Source organism: Podarcis cretensis (genome assembly GCF_951804945.1).
Source record: "Podarcis cretensis genome assembly, chromosome: 5".
NCBI lineage: Eukaryota > Metazoa > Chordata > Lepidosauria > Squamata > Lacertidae > Podarcis > Podarcis cretensis.
The window spans coordinates 80,251,445-80,274,973 of record NC_137174.1 but is presented as its reverse complement, the minus strand read 5'-3'; the positions used below and the strand labels follow the sequence as shown (position 1 = coordinate 80,274,973).

General features: G+C 46.5%; 1 protein-coding gene across 10 annotated transcripts in view; it reads left to right on the top strand.

Annotated features, from left to right (window-relative positions):
* PLCH1 (phospholipase C eta 1) overlaps positions 1 to 23,529 on the top strand; it is a 150,778-nt gene that overhangs the window by 2,748 nt on the left and 124,501 nt on the right. For all 10 annotated transcript variants that reach the window (XM_079977547.1, XM_079977548.1, XM_079977543.1 and 7 more), the window contains exon 2: positions 18,404 to 18,521. In XM_079977547.1, the coding sequence (XP_079833673.1) occupies positions 18,443 to 18,521 (79 nt within the window). In that variant the 5' untranslated portion in view covers positions 18,404 to 18,442. The remainder of the gene's footprint in view (positions 1 to 18,403; positions 18,522 to 23,529) is intronic.

The following is a 23,529-nucleotide window of genomic DNA, read 5'->3' as shown; positions in this document are numbered from 1 at the left end:
AAGTCTCTATCTTATCACTGACAGCACTTTAGAGAAGTGGCTGCCTAAATGAGGCCAAACACTTTGGGCATTTCTGTTTTGATATTGGATGAAGTTATATGTAAACAAAGCCAGCAGTGACCGGTTTGATGATTGATCTCCAAGTGAAGTGGGGAATGTGCTCTTCCTATAGACAGTGGAGAGGTTTTTGAGAAGAAATATGGATGCCCAGTTTCCAAATCTCCCTCTCTAGCAGTGTATGCTCTATGTATTAAACAGATGAGTTGATTTACAGGAAAGTCAGAGCAAAAGGTGAACCCTTTGATGAGTGGATGATTGTTTTTCCAGTTGGCTTTCTGCGGCACTGCTCTGCCCCTTTAAGGCACTGGTGAGCTGTCACTGCTGACCCAAGAGAGCCATTAAAGGCTCAGGGAACCAGTTGGAAAGCACCATTTCCTTGCCTTTCAAAACAAGAGTCTTGGTCTCTGTGCCTGTTTACCAACAGGATTACATCTGGTGCATGTCAATATGCTTAGGTCTCTTGTGTCAACAGTCTTTGCAATTCTTTGGACTTAGACCAGCTTTTGCCTTTGTTCTTCCATCTTCTTTCAAGCTGCCAACCACTGCAGGTTGTTGTTTTTTTTTTTTAAAGTGCTATGATGTTCATCCAGCAATATAACTTTTGTTGGTGACCTCCCCGCTTCCCCCTTTTTCTTGCGCCAGTTTCCAAATAAATATCATTGTTTCCTCCAATACAGTTGGTGTGCATTTTGGAGAGTCCACTGGTTGGTAGCTGATATCCTGGCTCTGTGAAAAGGGGCAGGACCAACGTCTTTGGGTTGTATGATAATAAGGGATGCATTTCTCTTTATGCAATTGATGTGTCCATTATTGCAGTATAAAACAGTTCAGGCTTCTTTTCTTCATGAGATGGTTCAGACGTAGAATATCTCAGTTGAGACTCCCATTTCTCTTCCTGTTGGTTTTTCGTAGGCAGGAGTTTACTTAGTCATGCGAGCAAGGAAAATGTGAGAATCGTGGAACTATGCTTGGAATCTTGTTAGTTTCTATCCCAGCAGCAGATTCAGAGTCTGAAATTCGAGGTGGGGGACGACGACCCCTCTGATTTCAAAGCTGCAATAATTGTCCAGAGTTTTCCAGGTTCAAACTCCCATGCTTCTGTTGCAGCAAAACTATTGCTGGCTTTGCATCGGATATATTGCAGAAGAACATGGAGGTTATTCAGCTGGATATAAGTGATGCAGTACAAGAGCATCCCCCTGTCTTTCTTCCACCTATTTTTGTAGGCTGCGGTCATCAACTGGTGGCTCTGTGTCTAGCTGTGCAAGATATAACAATGCTGACTCAACTTGTGAGGTTGCCTAGGAAATGGAGTAAATGCCTCAGTCCTTTCACCCTGTGAGGCCTATTTTCCAGGATGACTGAAAGCATCAGCACTGGGAGTGTGTGAAGGGGGGCATATCATTTCCTTGGGATAGTGCTGTGTTTAACTGTGGCTACTTCAATGGCAGATAGTCTTTCAAGCATGTAATGATGGAACGGTGCATTTCACGTGAATGGGTTTCTACAAAAAAGCTATAGGATCCAAATAGTTTGAGCAGTATCTAGGGAAGGAGACTCACCCTAGCTACATTTATACAGTCATTAGCTTTGGAGAGTCCTAAATAGTAGGTTCTAGCATACACCCGTACCCCAAAAATCTGGTACACTTCCTCTCCAAAATATGGAGCATGGCAGGGTCACATGATGGGGATGTAACTGTGTGTGTGTAGCCAGCAAATAAAGCCCTCTTCATGTAATGGTAATCATGCATGGGCATATACCTGAAGGAGCGTCTCCACCCCCATCATCCAGCCCGGACACTGAAGTCCAGCTCCGAGGGCCTTCTGGCGGTTCCCTCACTGGAAGAAGTGAGGATATAGGAAACCAGGCAGAGGGCCTCCTTGGTAGTGGCGCCTGCCCTGTGGAACGCCCTCCCACCAGATGTCAAGGAAATAAACAACTACAGTGGTACCTCAGGTTACAGACGCTTCAGGTTACAGACTCTTCAGGTTACAGACTCTGCTAACCCTGCTTCAGGATGAGAACAGAAATTGCGCGGTGGCGGCAGCGGGAGGCCCCGTTTGCTAAAGTGGTACCTTAGGTTAAGAACAGTTTCAGGTTAAGAATGGACCTCCAGAATGAATTAAGTTCTTAACCAGAGGTACCACTGTATCTTACTTTCAGAAGACATCTGAAGGCAGCCCTGTTTAGGGAAGTTTTTAATGTTTGATGTTTTATTGTGTTTTTAATATTCTATTGGGAGCTGCCCAGAGTGGCTGGGGTGTAAATAATAATAATAATAATAATAATAATAATAATAATAATAATACTTTTATTATAACACGGATAGGGTTCTTGTCTTTGGCAACTACCCACTAGTTTTCAGGTTCCTGCCTTCCATCCAGTGTAACATGAAAAGTATTATTGGGTCTTGGGCTAGGAATGGAAGGCTGTCCTCACATTCAGTCTGAAAGAGGCTTAGGCTTGTCTGACTATTCCAGGAGTCGCCAACTTGGTACCCAGGGGCTCCATGGCTGTTGTTAATTAATTTTATATATCGCCCTTTATCAGGGTGGTTCACAGAATAAAACACAAGTAAATAATTGTGTTCATGACTCTTCTCTACCCCACCCCTATTTAATCCATAACAGTCCTGTGAAATAGGTGGAGGATTAGCACCTGACCCAAAGTGAGAATCGCTCGGCTGAGCAGAGATTTGAAATTTGGTCTCTCCAGTCTTAGTCCAGCATACTAGATGCTTTACCACCATGGCTCTTATGAAATGAAGAGTCGGAGAAGATATTTTGCTACTACAGTGGTACCTTGGGTTAAGAACTTAATTCGTTCCAGAGGTCCGTTCTTAACCTGAAACTGTTCTTAACCTGAAGCACCACTTTAGCTAATGGGGCCTCCTGCTGCTGCTGTGCCGCCGGAGCACAATTTCTGTTTTCATCCTGAAGCAAAGTTCTTAACCCGAGGTACTATTTCTGGGTTAGCAGAGTCTGTAACCTGAAGCGTATGTTACCTGAAACGTATGTAACCCGAGGTACCATTGTATATGGCAAACTGACTTGAGATCAGCTTGCACCATACATATGAAATGGGTACATTTCATTGTTAACATTTTAAAGTACAGCAAAGAAAAGACTAGCACGCTTTCACAAGTGAGAACTGCTGTCAACCTCATTCACGCGTAACTCTGAACCAAATCGTGGCTTAGTATGAAAGAGCCTTGACTACAACTCATGGTTTGTTTCAAGAACATGCAAAGCCAAACTATAGCTTAGCTTAGCTCAGCGCAGCAGTGGAATGACTGCTGGTGGCCATAATCTCCTTTCTGAGAGTGTGCTTGTTCATACTAAACTCTGGTTTGGCTTTGCGTTATGTGTGAACCAGGCCGTTGTCTGGCTGATGCCACTTTTTTAATATGGTTGATGTGGAATAAAAAAGGAGAGTGTGAATGACTGTACGCTTTAGTAGGTCATTTCATTCAATTTACAAGATGTGGGAAGTACAAAAACCGATCCTATGGAAACAAACCTTTTAGGTGAATTGACACACCTTTTGGAAAAACACACACACATGGGGGAGGAGGTTGAGTAGGAGATAATTCTGTATAGATTGAAATGTAAATTGATGCTGCTCTGAGTGTCAATGAAGATTAATGACCTCTTCACATGTCAGTGAGCAATGGCTAGTCCTGCGGAGCACCATCTGTACAGCAAGGACAGAAGCGCATGAAAGCACCACTGATTAGTTTGTGGATTTTGGCTTAAGCCCTGGGTCACATATTGAATGCCTAGCTTGGCCGCATGACCTTCCTATGGAAATATGTTAACCCTTCATGGGCAGACTGTTATAGAAAAAAAACCATGAGTGCTGTTTTAGTGGTCCACTCAATTCCCTGCTCTAGACCTGCTTCTTGATCTCCTTTAACCAGAGATTATGGTGGGACTTTCCGCATGTGAAGTTGGTGCTCAGTGAATGAGTTTTATTTATTTATTTTGGACAGGCTTATGCCTCTCTTTAGTGTAAAAATAAAAGGGGACGGGGAGGAATTGAACATAGGGTGAGTGGGCTTGCAACTAAATAGCCAATAATTCTAATGACTAATCATAAAACTCAGCAGGATCGATAGCTTGCCCTCTGCTCACACCAGATGACTACAAAGTCAGGGCAAGTGAAACAGTACTTGCCATCCTTTGAAATGAAAGAAAAGCTGGCACCAGCAAGAATCGATGGGAAGCATGCCACAAATAAGGCCATAAGAGGAACCTTGTTGGATCAGGCCAAAGCCCTATGTCTAGTCCATCTCTAACATATCGCTAGCCCCTTCCAAGGCCTGATAGTCCCCTACTTAGGAGTATATTGCTAAGTACTCCCTACTTAGGAGTATATTGCCTAGTTTTGCAGAGTGACCCCAACCATGTTTACTCAGCCCTATTGCACTTTTAAAGGTAAAGACAAAGGGACCCTTGACCATTAGGTTCAGTTGTGGACGACTCTGGGGTTGCGGCGCTCATCTCGCTTTATTGGCCGAGGGAGCCGGCGTACAGCTTCCGGGTCATGTGGCCAGCATGACTCAGCCGCTTCTGGCGAACCAAAGCAGCACACGGAAACGCCGTTTACCTTCCCACCAGAGCAGTGCCTATTTATCTACTTGCACTTTGATGTGCTTTTGAACTGCTAGGTTGGCAGGAGCAAGGACCAAGCAACGGGAGCTCACCCCATCGTGGGAATTCGAACCACTGACCTTCTGATCGGCAAGCCGTAGGCTCTGTGGGGTTAGCTTCGCAGCCTTGGCCTCCAGAGGCAGCAGGAGGCAAGGCACCTGTTCCCTCCATGTCCCTGTTGCCCACCCACCTCACACCTGTGTGAGCCAGACTCCAGGTATGGCACACAACAGATCAAAAGGCAGACAGGTGGCGACGCCTGGAAGGACACAGCTCTGCTTACATCTCCTGCTGAATCAGGGATGTGCCTTTGTTGTCAGGTGGCAGGTCCAGATCTCTAGAGACTTGGTGGGAAAATACACATTAAAGACCCCTTATAAGAAAAGACAACAGCTAAGCACCTGGAGCCTAAAGCTTTTTTTTTTTATTAAAAAAAATCCCTAAACTGCTTGGGTCTAAGATATACAAAGAACTGTTTCTTCCCAAAGAGCCTCCCCACTCCTCATTCTCTAACATGGTTGGCCAAGACCAGAGACAGGGCCCTTTCAGTAGTGGCACCAAAATTGTTGTTGTTTAGTCATTTAGTCATGTCCGACTCTTCGTGACCCCATGGACCAGAGCACGCCAGGCACTTCTGTCTTCCACTGCCTCCCGCAGTTTAGTCAAACTCATACTTGAAGCTTCGAGAACACTGTCCAACCATCTCGTCCTCTGTCGTCCCCTTCTCCTTGTGCCCTCCATCTTTCCCAACATCAGGGTCTTTTCCAGGGAGTCTTCTCTTCTCATGAGGTGGCCAAAGTATTGGAGTCTCAGCTTCAGGATCTGTCCTTCCAGTGAGCACTCATGGCTGATTTCCTTAAGAATAGATAGGTTTGATCTTCTTGCAGTCCATGGGACTCTCAAGAGTCTCCTGCAGCACCATAATTCAAAAGCATCAATTCTTCTGTGATCAGCCTTCTTTATGGTCCACCTATCACTTCCATACATCACTACTAGGAAAACCATAGCTTTAACTATACGGACCTCTGTTGGCAAGGCACCAAAATTATGGGACTCTATTCCATGAAACTTGGAGGGCCCCTCTTTGCTTGTGTTCTGCCAGCTTTAAATACACTGTACCAAAAGAAGAGTCTGCCGGATTAGGCAAATGGCCTATCTAGTCCAGGATCCTGTTCTCACAGGGGCCAACCGGCAAGCAGGATTTGCTTCCAGCTGTGGAGGCCAAGCATAGCCATCATTTTGAAAGTAAAATAAAATCAGGAGGGCTTTTAGCCTCACAGGAAAGCAAGGTTTTCTCTGAAGACTGCAATTTATCTGTTGGGCTTACCCTTGTTGCATCGTGTTTGATCATGGTGCTGTGCTGGGAACTGCTGCTCACCTTGAACAATACATATGGTTTAGAGCAGGTGGGAAAGTGTAACAGAGTTCCACAAAAGAAAAGAAAAGAAAATATATATCGCTAGCAGCTGATACGAGTTGTGGTTCACAGCATCTGGAAGGCACCAGGTTGGGGAAGGCTAGTCTATACTGGCTGGCAGCAGCTGTCCAGGGTTTCGGGCAAAGGTTTTTCCCAGTCCTACCTAGAGATGCCCAGGATTCAACCTGAGACCTTTATGTGTGAAAACAGATGCTCTACTGCTGAGCTATAGCCCTCCCCACCAAAGGGGGAACCAGAGAGCACTACACTTAACAAAACTGTGATAGTCTGTTACTGTGCCCTATGCATGATTTGAAAATATCAGAGTGATTTGTCTGAAATCACTCATGTCGATTGAAAGTGAGGTCCAGCGCTGAGGGCCTTCTCGTGGTTTCCTCACTGCGAGAAGTGAGGTTATGGGGAACCAGGCAAAGGACCTTCTCGGTAGTGGCACCCTCCCAGTGGAACGCCCTCCCTTCAGATGTCAAGGAAACAAACAACTACCTGACTTTTAGTAAACATCTGAAGGCAGCCCTGTTTAGGGAAGTTTTTAATGTTTGATGTTATATCGTGTTTTTAATATTCTGTTGGGAGCCACCCGGAGTGGCTGGGGAAACCCAGCCAGATAGGCAGGGTATAAGTAATAATAATAATTATCATTATCATTATTATTTTCACCATGCATGGGACCTGATAAGAGAGTATTTGCTAAATCATTGCAGAAGACAACCCTTTCTCTGTACTCTGCAGATTAGCAGAAAATTTAAAGGAATATCTAATCATTCTGTGTTATCTGCCACTTGCCTCTGGGGACGTATTCTGATGGCTGGTGATTAGTTTGTGACATAATGACTATGATTTAGCATAGGGTTTTCTGAGACTGCCTTCCTTACAGGGGGGCCCAGACAGTTACCGGGGAGATGCAAGGTTCTTCTGGCACATCCTGGCAGAGCCAGGTGGTAAGTCCTCCCTGCTGGCACAATAGAGTCAGCAGCATGCCCTTCCCTTTCAGCTGATAACCAGAGGATGTCTTTGCCTCCCTGGGGTCCATCTCCCTCCTTTGGGGGGCCTTAAAGTGTGGCTTCCCTTTTCCTTTGTATTGCTTGCCCCTGGGGCAAAGACACCAGTCAATGCTGCCAGGCAGGCCATCTGTCTTCTCCTCGTTACATTAGGAGAGGGTTTTAAGTAACCTTAATGGGGGAAGGAAAAAGAGGCGGACTGCTTGACAACCCCATATCTAGAGAGGACCTATCGAGATCAAGATCACTTGGCCTGCATACACACCATACTTTTAAAGCACACGGTTTCACCTAAAGAATAATGGGAACTGTAGCTTACTCCTTAAAAGGTAAAGGTAAAGGTACCCCTGCCTGTATGGGCCAGTCGTGTCCGACTCTAGGGTTGTGCGCCCATCTCACTTAAGAGGCCGGGGGCCAGCGCTGTCCGGAGACACTTCCGGGTCACGTGGCCAGCGTGATGAAGCTGCAACTGGCGAGCCTGCACCAGCGCAGCACACGGAAACGCCGTTTACCTTCCCACTATAATGCGATACCTATTTATCTACTTGCACTTAAGGGTGCTTTCGAACTGCTAGGTGGGCAGGAGCTGGGACCGAAAGACGGGAGCTCACCCCGCTGTGGGGATTCGAACTGCCGACCGTGCGATCGGCAAGTCCTAGGCGCTGAGGTTTTACCCACCCGCGTCACCCGCGTTACTCCTTACAGAACTATAATTCCTGACACCTTTGAGAACCCTGGGAGCTGTCGTTTGTTAATGGTGTTGGGGACTGTAGCTCTGTGAGGGATAAGCTATAGTTCTCAGGATTCTTTGGCAGCCATGTGCTTCAAATGTTTGGTATGTCCGGTGCAGTGCGCACACAGCAGAATGACCTGGTAAAACCCTAGGGTGCTAGAATGGACTGTGGGAAAATGCTATGTTTGAAAAAGGAAAGTGGCAGCTCCCCCGCCCCCAGCCCTATTGCATGGTGGCGCTGTGGGTTAAACCACAGAGCCTAGGACTTGCTGATCAGAAGGTCAGCAGTTCAAATCCCTGCAACGGGGTGAGCTCCTGTTGCTTGGTCCCTGCTCCTGCCAACCTAGCAGTTCGAAAGCACGTCAAAGTACAAGTAGATAAATAGGTAACGCTCCAGCAGGAAGGTAAATGGCGTTTCCGTGTGCTGCTCTGGTTCGCCAGAAGTGGCTTAGTCATGCTGGCCACATGACCCGGAAGCTGTACGCTGGCTCCCTCGGCCAATAAAGCGAGATGAGCGCTGCAACTCCAGAGTTGGTCACGACTGGACCTAATGGTCAGGGGTCCCTTGACCTTTACTGTTAGGCAGAGTGAGGCACCTGCCTTAAGTGGCAGATTCTGGCTAGCAAGGAATGTGGCAGGTAAGTGTGGGAACACAGAACTTTATACGGCATGCAGCTTGCCCTGTGGTCCCTCATTTGGTCTGTGGTGTTCAGGTGCTGAGGAAGATGCTGTCCCATCACTCTGGTTGTAGCTCAGCTGGTTTCGGTATGGGGAATGGGGAGGCTGGCCCTGGTCAATAGCAAAGGTCTTCACTGCTTTCCGCTGTGCATGCTTTCTGCTTGTATTTCTCCTGTACACATGGAGCACATCTATGTGGCCTTAACCAGTTCACTCTTAATGTATATGAGGAGCCGTAAGTCAATCCTGCATCTCTGTGTGTCTCTCCTCCATGATACATTCACTCATGATCCATTCGCTCCTTTGTATTAACTCACTTCATGAAGTTGGAACATATAGCTTTGTCCAAGATGCAGCAGTGACCTGGAAGTAATAGAGTAACCTCCTTGTTGATCTCTCTTTCTCTTTCTCTGCTCTACTCTTCAAAAGGGTTTGCAAAACCTTGTTTTGCTCTGTGAATTTTCTTTCTATTGTTGTGGCTATATTGTTGTGTGTTTGTTTTGTAGCAAGATTTAGACTACCTAAAAAAAAAATTATTTCGTACTTTTATGGTAACTTTGAGGAACCTTGTAGTTCTCCAGATATTATTATTAGACTACAGCTTTCATCGTCCCCAAATGTTGGCCTTACTGGCTGGGGCTTGCAGCACTGCTCTTTGGTTCATTTGCGGCTATTTCTGGGACACTTTGCAAAATATAGGCCAAGAAAAGGAGCTACTCTAATTGGAACGTGTTCCGCGTCTTTGTGTGCCTGCTGTTTCAGTTGGTTTGTACAGACTTGGGCTCTGGCAGTGGGAAAAGAGAGCGTTAAATAGCCATCTGTGTCGATCAATAGGATTCCCTGCTGATCAGGCAATATATTTGACTGAAACAAAAGATGGGGGGGTGGGGTGGGAGGCATTGAAGGAAGAGGAGATTAGTTATCTCCTCACCCAGTGAGCCTCTCATTTTAATGCATTTAAGCTCTTTGAACCTTAGCAAAAAGATGAGGCGAGGATTATGACTCTGTTTTCAACCTTGTTGACAATTCTTCTACCCGTCTGAGCTACAGTACAGTGGTACCTCGGGTTACATTCGCTTCAAGTTACAGACTCCGCTAACCCAGAAATAGTGCTTCAGGTTAAGAACTTTGCTTCAGGATGAGAACAGAAATCGTGCTCTGGCGGTGCAACGGCAGCAGAAGGACCCATTAGCTAAAGTGGTGCTTCAGGTTAAGAACATTTTCAGGTTAAGAACGGACTTCCAGAACAAATTAAGTTCTTAACCCGAGGTACCAGTGTATCTTTCAGGTTGCATGCGGCAGCCAAGGAAGCATTCCTAGGACTGTTTGTTCCTTGAAACAGTTCAGCCGGCTAATGAGCCAATTCCCCCTCAGCTGGTCCACCATGTACCTTCTACATAAAACATAAGGGACGCGGGTGACGCTGTGGTCTAAACCAGTGCTTCCCAATCTTTTTCCGACCATGGCCCCCTTCTGACCTTGTTTCCTTCCTGTTCCCCTCAGGCATAGCCCGGGGGGGGCAGGGCAGGGGCCAGCTGCCCCCATAAGTAAAAATCAATACAATTTGTTAGGTTCTGCCCCCTAACAAAAGCCTGCCCTCCCCAACAAAAATCCTAGCTACACCCATGCTCCCCCAGCCTACCTGTAGAAAGGTAGCTATTTAAATGTTTTGTTTGTAAATAGAACATGGTTTATTTATATATTTTAATAATTTATACAAAATAGGTAAAGGTAAAGGTACCCCTGCCCGTACGGGCCAGTCTTGACAGACTCTGGGGTTGTGCGCCCATCTCACTTAAGAGGCCAGGGGCCAGCGCTGTCCGGAGACACTTCCGGGTCACGTGGCCAGCGTGACATCGCTGCTCTGGCGAGCCAGAGCCGCACACGGAAATGCCGTTTACCTTCCCGCTGGTAAGCGGTCCCTATTTATCTACTTGCACCCGGAGGTGCTTTCGAACTGCTAGGTTGGCAGGCGCTGGGACCGAGCAGCGGGAGCGCACCCCGCCGCAGGGATTCGAACCGCCGACCTTTCGATCGGCAAGTCCTAGGCGCTGAGGCTTTAACCCACAGCGCCACCTGCGTCCCTTTATACAAAATACAATGACATAAAATGATAGGAACATAATGAAAGATGGTTGAAGCAGAAAAACATACAATCACAAAGCTGGAAGGGACCCCAAAGGCCATCTTTCTAGTGCAGGGGTCAGCAAACCTTTTCCGCAGGGGGCCGGTCCACTGTCCCTCAGACCTTGTGGGGAGCCGGACTGTAGGGATATTGCGGAGTGGGGAGTGGGGTCTGGAGGGAGCACACTTCCCCACCAGCAGGCAGTCACGTCTGCCTGCACGCGTGACCTTGGGGTGCAGGGAACCCCCCCCCCAGACAAGCCACAGCTGGCTGTACATCGTTCCACCTATGTCTGACCTTTTGCGGTCTCAGCAGTCAGCGGTGTCCTGTCTGTAACCTTTTGTCCCTGAGACCTTTTGTCTCCTTCGTCATACACTGTGCAAGGGGAAAATGACGCTGTGGAAACAGGTGCCAAAATAGCTTTGTACCACCCCACGATCTCGGGACGGAAGATGTGTAAAGTTCACAGCCCAAAATGTATCTGCCTGGCTTGCATACTTGTCTCAATAAAAGGAGGCTCCACAGGAATGGCAGTAGCTCGCTTCAGCCCACCTATGCGCAGCTCACATGATGATCAACACCTGTCTTGGGCCTTCACTTCACCAGACTATATATTTTTTTTAAAAAAGAAAAAAGAATGAATTCCTATGGCCCACAAATAATCCAGAGATGCATTTTAAATAAAAGCACACATTCTACTCATGTAAAAATACGCTGATTCCCGGACTGTCTGTGGGCTGAATTGAGAAGGTGATTGGGCCAGATCCGGCCCCCAGGCCTTAGTTTACCTACCCATGTTCTAGTGCAGGGGTCGGCAAGGCTTACTGGGCATGGGCCAGATCACTCCCACGGAGATCCTCTGTGGGCTGGACCAGTGCAGCGCGATGGTGGAAATTGCATTTGCGCATGTCCGTGGTGCCGGAAATCGCTTCTGCGCATGCCCAGACACCAAAAAACGCACCTGCGCAGAAGTAATTTCCGGAGCATCTATGATAGATGGCCATCCAGCCTCTGCTTAGAAACCTGCAAGGAAGGAGAGTCCAGAACCATCCAAGGGAGATCCATGTTCTATGTATTATAAAAAGTAAACAACACTTATTTGACACAGAGGGGGAAACCTACAGATACAGTCCAAAAGGTGCACAGGGAGTTCTGTAAATACGGGAGAATTTTAAAAAGCAAGTAGTCCTCACTGTCCTGGTGCAAAAAGATATTGTCATCCAGAGGAGCCTTGGCTGCCTAGATATCCCCCTTCTCCTTCCCCATGTGCTGTTCTGGGGGTTCTTCCAGCTCCTCACGAACCACTATTGGGGGTGTTGAGGGATGCAGGGGGAGGAAAGGAGGGAAAAGCCCCATTGCACAAGCAGAAGCCCTCATGTAGGGCTTGATGGAGGTTGTCAGGCAAACCTTTCCCAGTAGTTTCTTAGCGTAGTTTCTTTTTGTCAGATTGGCCTCAGAAAGATTATAGGGGGGGGGGAAGGTATTTATTTAAAAGAAGCTGAGACCTAGGTGTTGAGGTCTGGAGTCTGTGCCCAACATGATTTCAGATCCTTATTAGTAAACAGGATCTCAGGCATGGACACTTCATCAAGCCTTGGGTCTGAAGTCCAGTGGTAAGTTAAAAGATGTTCCAGGGGTGTGCAGAGGGCTTATACAGACATAGGGTCCACAGAGATGACATATACACAGCAAGGTCAAAAACCTGGTCTTAAATCAGTTTGTTGGGGATCCAAAAGTGTGTCTAGGTGACTTGGCAAGATGACCAGTGAGATGGGGTCAAAATGAGGGGATGGAGCAGATGGGTTAAAATCCAGGTATGTGTGTGTGCTTGGCCATAGGGGAGAAGCTTTAGGCGAGAAAACTTCCATAATGTAATGGGGCAGGTTCTGGTAAGAGGTAGATTGGGGCACCTCAAGAAACAAGAATGACTCATCTGTGGATGGTCCTCCTGAATGGACCTATGAAGAACAATGACTGTGGATGGTGGCTTCCTGGTGAGTCCAGCTGTCTTGTCCACAGACTTTATTGTTCTGTGGGGTTTGCATCTTCATTTCTATGGAATTCCTGGTTTGTTGAAGATGCTCGTCTCCAGTCGCAAGGGCTTTTTGATACAAAACCTGTATCTGGTGACCTTTTGCTTACAAATCACTTTGCCTTATTGCCAATGGCTTTCTGGTGAATCAAATGAAGTGTCTGGATCTTTACTGGCAAGAAGGTCAATGGGTCAAGACAAAAGGATCTTTTCCCAGGGTCTTTTGGCTTAGGTAAATCCATCTTTGGTTCACTCTTAAACACAAGATGGAGACTAGCAGCTAAAGCTCCTAACTGGCCACAGGTTTCCCACCCCTTGCCTAAGTGGTCTTCTTAAATATTTCTCAGAAAACAATCCCTCTCTCTTCCTATACTGTGATTCTTTGTGTGTTTCCCCCAACGGCAGGGTCACTGGCATTCTGTTACAGACATCTTATCCCATCTATTGGATGGCAAAAACTAATTAGACTAGTTCAGATTCTTTCAGCATTTAATCACAGGGTTCTATGGAGACACTGAGTTATTATAGTTGGTGTAAATCTTGTTTTTGCTCTTGTTTTTGCTGTTGTGGATGTTTTGTTGTTGTAATTTGATGACAACAAATTGTTTTGTTGTTTTGTTGTTGTAATTTGATGACAACAAATTGTACCTTCCCTCTCTCACCATTTTCAGGCTTGTCTAGAAGATTCTTTTGATGTCTGCACCCCCAGGAAGGCTGCAAGAAGCATCCCTTAATCTTCTAGCCCAGCTTAACATGCACACGTTACTTAAATTGTTCCTAGATAACTTCCTTTTGCTTTGGAACAGGACAAGGCTTCCAGGGAGAGTGTGATGTGACTGGCAGTAATATTGTCTAAATTAAATGTGCTTCCTGCCTCTTTCTTGGACGTAAGAACAGAATGATAGTTGGTTCGTAGCATCTTGCAGCCTCTGTAGCCATCTTGGCAATAGATTCAGCAAGCCAAGCTAGATGGAACTGGTCAGGCTGAAAGCGGATATGTGAATTGTTCTTAAGTACCACACTAAAAGATTCTTCCAAACTGGAAGAAGCCCAGCAATTTTCAAAGGTTTGCTCTTAAATTTTTTATTATTATCATTTATTAAACTTACATACTCCCCTTCATCTGACAATCTCAGGGTGCTTCACAAGGTAAAATGCATTAAAGTTTAAACTGAGAATAGAAACAGAGGGTTCTTGACTAATATTTGGTGTACTCGTACAGTCCATCTTATAATGGGTCTTGAAGGCATCTGCAGGGTTTTTTGTTTGTTTGTATGTTTATGTGGAGGGACGCGGGTGGCGCTGTGGGTTAAACCACAGAGCCTAGGACTTGCCGATCAGAAGGTCAGCGGTTCAAATCCCTGTGACGGGGTGAGCGCCCGTTGCTCGGTCCCTGCTCCTGCCAACCTAGCAGTTCGAAAGCACATCAAAGTGCAAGTAGATAAATAGGTACTGCTCTGGTGGGAAGGTAAACGGCGTTTCCGTGCGCTGCTCTGGTTTGCCAGAAGCGGCTTAGTCATGCTGGCCACATGACCCAGAAGCTGTACGCTGGCTCCCTCAGCAAATAAAGCGAGATGAGAGCCGCAACCCCAGAGTCGGTCATGACTGGACCTAATAGTCAGGGCTTCCTTTACCTTTACCTTTATGTTTATGTGGAGGCAATGTATGTATGGTTACCAACAAACAAATAAACAGACAAACAGAAAATAACTAGCATCAGAGAACAGGTTTCCATTTCTGGCAGATTTGCTGGGTGAGTAATGGTGAGCTGTTTTACTAGACCCGTCTTGAGAAGCTGGGTCCATCTCTGTGTTGTTTCTCAGTGGGCTGCTGGCTGTACGTAGACCTGGAATCCAAGCAACAACTTTCCACTCCCTGCTAAAACACCCAGTTCTTTCCCTGATTCCCTTCATCCTTTGAACTAAAAAAAAGAAAGAGTCTGTATCTGTTTCCTTCCTTTCATTGTGACCATACTTGCTACAATTTATCAGTGAAACCTAGGGTTTTTAAAACAAAATAAAAAAATTCCTTCCAGTAGCACCTTAAAGACCAACTAAGTTAGTTCTTGGTATGAGCTTTCATGTGCTTGCACACTTCTTCAGATACATCTCTGAAGAATACATATCTTCTTCAGATACATATCTGAAGAAGTGTGCATGCACACGAAAGCTCATACCAAGAACTAACTTAGTTGGTCTTTAAGGTGCTACTGGAATGAATTTTTTTATTTTGTTTTGACTATGGCAGACCAACACGGCTACCTATCTGTAACTGGAACTAGGGTTTTTAGTTACTTATGCAAGAGGCTCATCAAGTTGATGTCGATGATGACTTGTTTCCCCCAAATGGCTTTGGATGCCTTTTGTTTGCAACTCCTGTCCTAGGGAGGAGCTGCAGGATGGCATGGTTTGCATGCAAAAAAGTCCCGGGTTCAAGCCAGATCAGGCTGAGAAAGACCTTAAACCCAAGAGAGCTGCCGCCAGTCATAGCTGGAGTAGATGGCATTCAGCTAGACGGACTAACGGCTTGTCTATTATGAAGTGATGTGGCAGTTACTTCAATTTCCCCTCTATTCACATATTTGAAAGCTTGGCCTTAAAAATACCTCCCTTTGCAGGCCCTGCATTGAGCAAACTGGATTTTGCAAGGCATCATTTGTAGGATTAAAGAAAAGAGTTCTCAAAAATGAATTGAATGAGATTATGGGAACAAAGGAAGCCTTGTGGAGAGAAATCCAATGGTCAACTTCTTAATGAGTTATATGTTAGTCTCTGAAAATAATAGTGGCAATTGTTTGCATTGTTTGGGGTCCTGGCTCCAAACAATGGACAAAACCATAGAAGCTGATGGAGGGTAATTGTTTTTGTTTTTTTAATAGAGGTGGTTTCCTCCCCATTTGGTACCAGTATCTTTAGCTTCACATAGATATCTCACTGCATTGGCCTTGTTTATGAGTTTGCTCATTATGCGTTTTCATTGGAACTCTCGTGAGTAGCTAGCAAAACACCTGCCCCTATGGTATGTCTGGAGGGGGGGGGCTTGTATAGTGTATATGCCGGTATGGGGGGGGGGAATGGATGCATTGCATTTCCTTGTGGAATATGGCTTTACACCATCAGGGACAGAGCAGCCATAAGAGCATCTCCATGTGCAGTTATTCTTTCCATAGTTCATGCAAAGGGGAGAAACTGCAGAGGGATGCATTTGGGAACACCATTGGATAAGGGGCTAAATCTACCCCTTGTATCTCTGGAGCTTTGGTTCTCCAAAGCTGAAGTTCTTAACAGCACCACTGTGGCTTTTGCTTGCATAGCTCCATCCTGGATTCAGTTCTGTGGTCACACTAGAATATAAAGCAGGCAAGTTGTTAAATCCATGGCCGGAACAGAACCTTCTTGCACACTGAAAAGATAGGTCAGTCGGTAGAGCGTGAGACTCTTAATCTTAGGGTTGTCGGTTCAAGCCCCACATTGAACACGAAGATTCCTGCATTGCCGGGGGCTGGACTAGATGTCCCTTGTGGTCCCTTCCAGCTCTACAATTCTATCATGTACCCATTATTTTAAGGGTGGAGAACCTGTGGCCCCTGATATACCCTCCAACATTTCTCTAATGAAAAAGGGACGTCCCATTCCATAATAATAATTTTACTATTTATCCCTCACCCATCTGACCGGGCTTCCAACATTTATAAAGAGATATAAAAACCCAATACAGGGCTGCCTTCAGACAACTCAGGGGTTGGATAACTCCATACCCTCCAACATTTCTCCAATGAAAATAGGGGCGTCCTAGGGACGCAGGTGGCGCTGTGGGTTAAAGCCTCAGCGCCTAGGGCTTGCCGATCGAAAGGTCGGCGGTTCGAATCCCTGCGGCGGGGTGCGCTCCCGCTGCTCGGTCCCAGCGCCTGCCAACCTAGCAGTTCGAAAGCACCTCCGGGTGCAAGTAGATAAATAGGGACCGCTTACCAGCGGGAAGGTAAACGGCGTTTCCGTGTGCGGCTCTGGCTCTGGCTCTGGCCAGAGCAGCGATGTCACGCTGGCCACGTGACCCGGAAGTGTCTCCGGACAGCGCTGGCCCCTGGCCTCTTAAGTGAGATGGGCGCACAACCCCAGAGTCTGTCAAGACTGGCCCGTACGGGCAGGGGTACCTTTACTTTACTTTAAGGAAAAGTGGGGCATTCTGGGATCAAATCAGAAACCGGGACGGTTTCTCTAGATCAGGGACTGTCCCTGGAAAATAGGGACACTTGGAGGGATTGCCCTGATTTGCTGTTGGACTCCAGCTTTCTTCAGCCCCACCCAGCAAGGCCCAGGGATGACAGGAGCTGCTCTCTGAAAACATTTAGAGGGCCATGGGTTCCTGAGCCCTGCTGCAACACAATATCTCAGTCTAGGTGGAGACGGTTGCAACTTTGCATTTTACAGCTCACCTGGCAGCCATAGACAACAGGGGATTTAATGCAGAGAAATAAGCAGGCTTATAGAAGAAGGGCAAATCTCTGCAAGAAAGGTCATCTTGGTTTCTTTGCTTGCTGTGGAGGAAAGGAAGCCCATCCATTGGCCTCCATCTCTCCTTGGGCTGCCCACTTGGTGGAAAACAGGCTAATAAATTGCCAATGCTGCATTTTCCTGCTGGCGGAGAAGGGGGCTTGGAGATGCCAAATAATGCTCTTTTGGCTGGCTAGTAGAAATAAAGAAAGGGCAGGCTAGTAACTTAACGTGTGCTTACTTATGAAGCTGCTGTATTCATCCTGCAAATAGTAAATGAAAGCTAGGTAAAGGTGAAGGGACCCCTGACCATTAGGTCTAGTCGTGGCCGACTCTGGGGTTGCGGCGCTCATCTCGCTTTACTGGCCGAGGGAGCCGGCGTACAGCTTCCAGGTCATGTGGCCAGCATGACTAAGCCGCTTCTGGCGAACCAGAGCAGCGCACGGAAACGCCGTTTACCTTCCCACTGGAGCGGTACCTATTTATCTACTTGCACTTTGACATGCTTTTGAACTGCTAGGTTGGCAGGAGCAGGGAACGAGCAACGGGAGCTCACCTCGTCATGGGAATTCGAACCACCGACCTTCTGATCGGCAAGTCCTAGGCTCTGTGGTTTAACCCATAGCGCCACTACCAGAGCATAAAAGTACCTTTTGCTTTGATCTATAGGAAAAGATTGGAGAGCATCCATCACCACACCTAAAGGGTGGCAGGCTAGCTTAGGAGGTGCAGGTGACATAATGCGCACAGTTCTGTACTCAAAACACCTTGCCTCCTTGTCTGCCAACAGACTGGCTACCACCCTTCTCCCTCCCTCCGCTCAGTGGTGAGGCTGGTGTAGGCTGAGATGGGGTGAGAAAGCAATGAATACTTGAATACCTGCATTGCCAAACCCATATCCCTCTCCATGCAAACTGTTTCTCTTCCTTCTTTCTATGAGTGGGCGGTAATTGTGTGAAAGTGACCCTAAGCACCTTGATGATGGGCTAATTGCAGCTAACTAGAAGTTGTCCAGCCCCAGCCAATAATTGCTGAAGCATTTTGAGTAAAGCAGGAATTATTATTATTATTTAATATATGAGAAATAATCCCCCAAGAATTCTTTTATCAGGACTAATATCACTGAATTTTTCTTCCTTTCAACTTAATAATTACCTTCGCATTACCGACACTTACCCCTCCTTAATTTTGCAGGAGAATTGTCTTTGATGCTGAGAAGAAACCCTCCTAAGGATGAGTTACTGGAACCTGGATAAGAGAACTTGTCTGCAATACTGCCGGCATTTTTTGGTGGACAATGGAGTTTTTCATGGTAAGTGGCACCTTACCCCCTAGCTTCTGCCGTCTCTTGTTTCTTACCTCCCTTTAAGTGTGGCTGAAATTACACAGTGGGGCCTACATAACAGATGGTCCTTATCTACCTGCAGAGATGCAGCCTAGAGGCTGAATTTTATTCTGAGAAGTGGGGCTTTCTCACTTGCTGGTTTGTTAACACTTTCGTAGGCTTTTAGCTGAAGGGGAACAAAGCTTTAGGAGCAAAGCAAAATCAGCTGCGTAAGTGTCAGGTGCCTTGTTGACATCATCAAGCTGTCATTTCGATAGTTGCACTTTGAAGTCGGAAGCTGATATTTTGTGGATTCTGGTTTGTACTGACCTATCCTGCACTTCCTAGACTAATGTGTGGATCAGAACATACTGTAGTTATCCTTTTGGATTTGGACTTTTCTGAATTTAGCAACACAGTTCTAAGCTAAAAGAAAAGCCCCTGTCAAAAACTGTTTAGAAATGTGACTTTTGTGAGCAAATGCATTACAAAAATGTATTGAAATACAAATTTTTGTCTTGATTTTTTAAAAAAATGCAGATTAACACAGAAGCAGGAAGGAATGGCTTTGGTTGCTGTTGTTGTTATTATTAACTTGTTAATCACCTTCTAACCAATTACCTCAAGTGGATGTGAGGGAGAGGAAAGCCAAGGCTTATATTATCCCCTTCCACACACCCCACATAAAGTGTGATTTGCAGCCATTTGCTTGAGCTTTTAACCACCGAAATCCTACACTGGGTGGCAGTATTGGACTTAAAATGAAAGAATTTCATTCCTTCACGTATTCTTAAATCACCTTGTAAAAGCATAAGAAATTATATATAATTAGATTTCTCTTGTCTGGAAACATTATTAAACACAGCGACTTGCAATTTTGCAGCAGTTTTTCAATAAAAGAGGTATAAAATGGCATTTCAGTATCTAATATTAAAATGAGAATCGCTTTTTATGACTGCTTTTTCAATGGGTGGCAAGTTTTGGACTCCCTTTCCCAGAAGAAGAAGAAGAGAAGAGTTTGGATTTGATATCCCACCTTTCACTCCCCTTCAGGAGTCTCAAAGCGGCTAACATTCTCCTTTCCCTTCCTCCCCCACAACAAACACTCTGTGAGGTGAGTGGGGCTGAGAGACTTCACAGAAGTGTGACTGGCCCAAGGTCACCCAGCAGCTGCATGTGGAGGAGCGGAGACGCGAACCCGGTTCCCCAGATTACGTGACTCTTAACCACTACACCATACTGCCCAAGCCCCTTGCAACATATAGGGGTGTCTCTGAATGCAGATGCAGTGCTGCTGATGCTGTAGTTTTTTTCGTCTGCTCCTGCCCTTTCTTGCCTGCTATGGGCCAGAAGAAATGGTGGCGGGTCCTTGACTTAACTCTATACACCTTCTCAGGCTCCGCACCCATGATCTGCCTCAGCCAAGGCCCATCAACCTTTGGCCAGAAATGTTGAAGTATCCAGCCTTTATTGGCAGAACCCAAAAGACCACCAGAGAACCGGGCTTTGCTCCTCTTGCTATGACCACGTCTCTTTCCAGTAGGAAATGTGGAAATTCCAAATGGTGGAATTCCTTGATATTAGCATTTCATTTCATTTCAAGATTCAAAATTACATTTTAAGACTTGATAAGTAGAATCCTATTCTGCAGTGCTAATGGCTTTCCGCTCACCAACCCTCAATGTTTATAATTGTAATTACATATAATTGCATTTTAAAGTACCCTCATACTGAGTTTCATCCTCTTAATCAGGTTTCTTAATATAATCTACTATTTCCACCCCCCGCTTAAACTTCAAACCCCGCTGTGGACTTCATATATAAAGAGTTGCTTTTAAAATAAATTGGAATTAACGACACCTGAAGGACGCCACATAGATACCCCTGGTTTAGTGTGATATGTGAATATGGCCTGTATCTCTTTAGTTCAGCTGAAGTATTCCTGAGGAGAGGAGAGGTTATTTGTATTAATTTTCATTTCTGCCTGCCTGACTCTGTGTGTGTTCTACAGAAGTTACCTGCTTCAATGCTAATTTTGATGCAAATGTGAAAAGGACTCAAAGGCCAATATTCGTGTTTTTTGTTGTTGTTCTAAGGCTAGAATTACAATTAGCATGAATTAATTTGAATTCTTATCATACTGGAAACACAATATTCACCAGGTTGGTGTTGTGAAGTTGAGAATCCTGGAGATAATATTGATTAGCATCTCTCATATATTTATTTTTGTGAACAAAATATGAAATATATCACTAGGCAATGATTTCATCCTGCCTCTTCATTATGCTTTGTGTTTGGTTCAAAAATTAATCCATGTTTCAGGAGCTGAGGTCCTCTCCCCCCCCCCCCCGGAATAATCTGATTAAAGATAGCAACATTTTGTGTGTGTTTGCTCTGTCTTCTTGCCTGTAGGAGCTGCTACTAGGTGCGACTGCAAGTAAGGACCTCCTGGTCTAGGCTGCTACTAATCTCTGGATTATTATTTTTATTATGTCATTTTTTTTATTGCATTTCTATACCACCCTTCATCTATGGCTCACAGAGTGGTTTACAATATAAAAACACAAAGATACATAATTCGCGACCAATTCGGATGGTCCGCCCCCGCCACTTAATGGATCCAAATGGTTTCCAGAGAGTGGTAGGGGATGCTTTATCCCATGTTGATGGCCTTTCAGCCGATTCCCTGGTGGCCCGCTGGAATGCGGAGTTAACCAGGGCTATCGACTGTCTGGCTCCGAAGCGCCCTCTCCGATTGCATGGAGCCCAGACAGCCCGTGGTTTTCTTCGGAGCTGAGGGCGATGAAACAATCGCTGAGACGGCTAGAGCGTCGGTGGCAAAAAACTCACTCCGAATCTGACCGGACACAGGTTAGAGCTCAACGTCGAGCCTACCAAGTGGCGATAGCGACGGCGAAGAAGACTTTCTTCACCGCCTCTATTGCATCTGCAGAAAATAGTAGCAGGAGACTCTTTCAGGTGGTTCGTAATTTAACGGAACCACCTTTACCACCGGGGCCTTGTAAAGACCCCAAGATCTCCTGCAACGATTTTGCAAAGTTTTTTGCAGATAAAATCACTCATATTTGGAAGGAGCTAGACACCACCGTGGGAGCAGTGCCGGGGCGGGAGAGTGCTAGAGCTCTGTCTGGTCAAGTTGCATGGAATCAATTTCAATCCGTTACCCCCGAGGATGTGGACAGGCTGCTTGGACGCGTGAAACCAACCACCTGTCTCCTGGATCCTTGCCCATCCTGGCTAATAAAAGCAAGCCGGGAAGGGCTGGGCGATGGGCTCTGCGAGGTGGTGAATGCTTCCCTCTGTGAGGGAACATTCCCAGATCCGCTGAAAGAGGCGGTCATTAAACCGCTTCTTAAAAAACCATCTTTAGCCCCAGCCAGTATGGCCAACTATCGCCCAGTCTCAAATCTTCCTTTCTTGGGCAAGGTGATTGAGCGCGTGGTTGCTGAACAACTCCAGGCACGCCTGGAGGATGCGGACCATTTGGATCCCTTCCAATTGGGATTCATGGGACTGAAACTGCCTTGGTCGCGCTGGTTGATGATCTCCGGCAAGCTAGGGACAAAGGTGAGAGTTGTTTCCTAGTTCTGCTGGATCTCTCAGCGGCCTTTGATACAATCGACCATAACATCCTTCTGGACCGTCTAGAGGGGCTGGGAGCTGGGGGCACTGTTATACAGTGGTTTCGCTCCTTCCTCCTGGGCCGTGTTCAGAAAGTGGTGGTGGGGGATGAGTGTTCAGACCCCTGGGCCCTCACTTGTGGGGTGCCTCAAGGTTCCGTCCTCTCCCCCATGCTTTTTAACATCTATATGAAGCCGCTGGGAGAGATCATCAGGGGGTTTGGACTGGGTGTCCATCAATATGCAGATGATACCCAGCTCTACCTCTCTTTCAAATCAGAACCAGTGAAGGCGGTGAAGGTCCTGTGTGAGTGCCTGGAGGCGGTTGGAGGATGGATGGCGGCTAATGGATTGAGGTTGAATCCTGACAAGACAGAAGTACCGTTTTTGGGGGACAGGGGGTGGGCTGGTGTGGAGGACTCCCAGGTCCTGAATAGGGTAACTGTGCCCCTGAAGGACCAGGTGTGCAGCCTGGGAGTCATTTTGGACTCACAGCTGTCCATGGAGGCGCAGGTCAGTTCTGTATCCAGGGCAGCTGTCTACCAACTCCACCTGGTACGCAGGCTGAGACCCTATCTGCCTGCGGACTGTCTCACCAGAGTGGTGCATGCTCTAGTTATCTCCCGCTTGGACTACTGCAATGTGCTCTACGTGGGGCTACCTTTGAAGGTGACTCGGAAACTACAACTAATCCAGAATGCGGCAGCTAGACTGGTGACTGGGGGCGGCCGCCGAGACCACATAACACCGGTCTTGAAAGACCTACATTGGCTCCCAGTACGTTTCCGAGCACAATTCAAAGTGCTGGTGTTGACCTTTAAATCCCTAAACGGCCTTGGCCCAGTATACCTGAAGGAGCGTCTCCACCCCCATCATTCTGCCCGGACGCTGAGGTCCAGCGCCGAGGGCCTTCTGGCGGTTCCTTCATTGCGAGAAGCAAAGCTACAGGGAACCAGGCAGAGGGCCTTCTCGGTCGTGGCGCCTGCCCTGTGGAACGCCCTCCCATCAGATGTCAAAGCAATAAATAACTACCTGACATTCAGAAGACATCTTAAGGCAGCCCTGTTCAGGGAAGTTTTTAATCTGTGATATTTTAGTGTATTTTTGGTTTTTATGGAAGCCGCCCAGAGTGGCTGGGGAGACCCAGCCAGATGGGCGGGGTACAAATAATAAATTAATATTATTATTATAATAACAAACAAAAAACAATAACCCTTCATGGTTTAAAAGGCCATAGATGGTTTAATTAGTCAAACACCTGGGAGAAAATGAATGTTTCTGCTGGGGGGGCTAAAGATACATAACGAAGGCTGCAGGCGAGCTTCCCTGGGGAGAGCATTCCACAAATGGGGAGA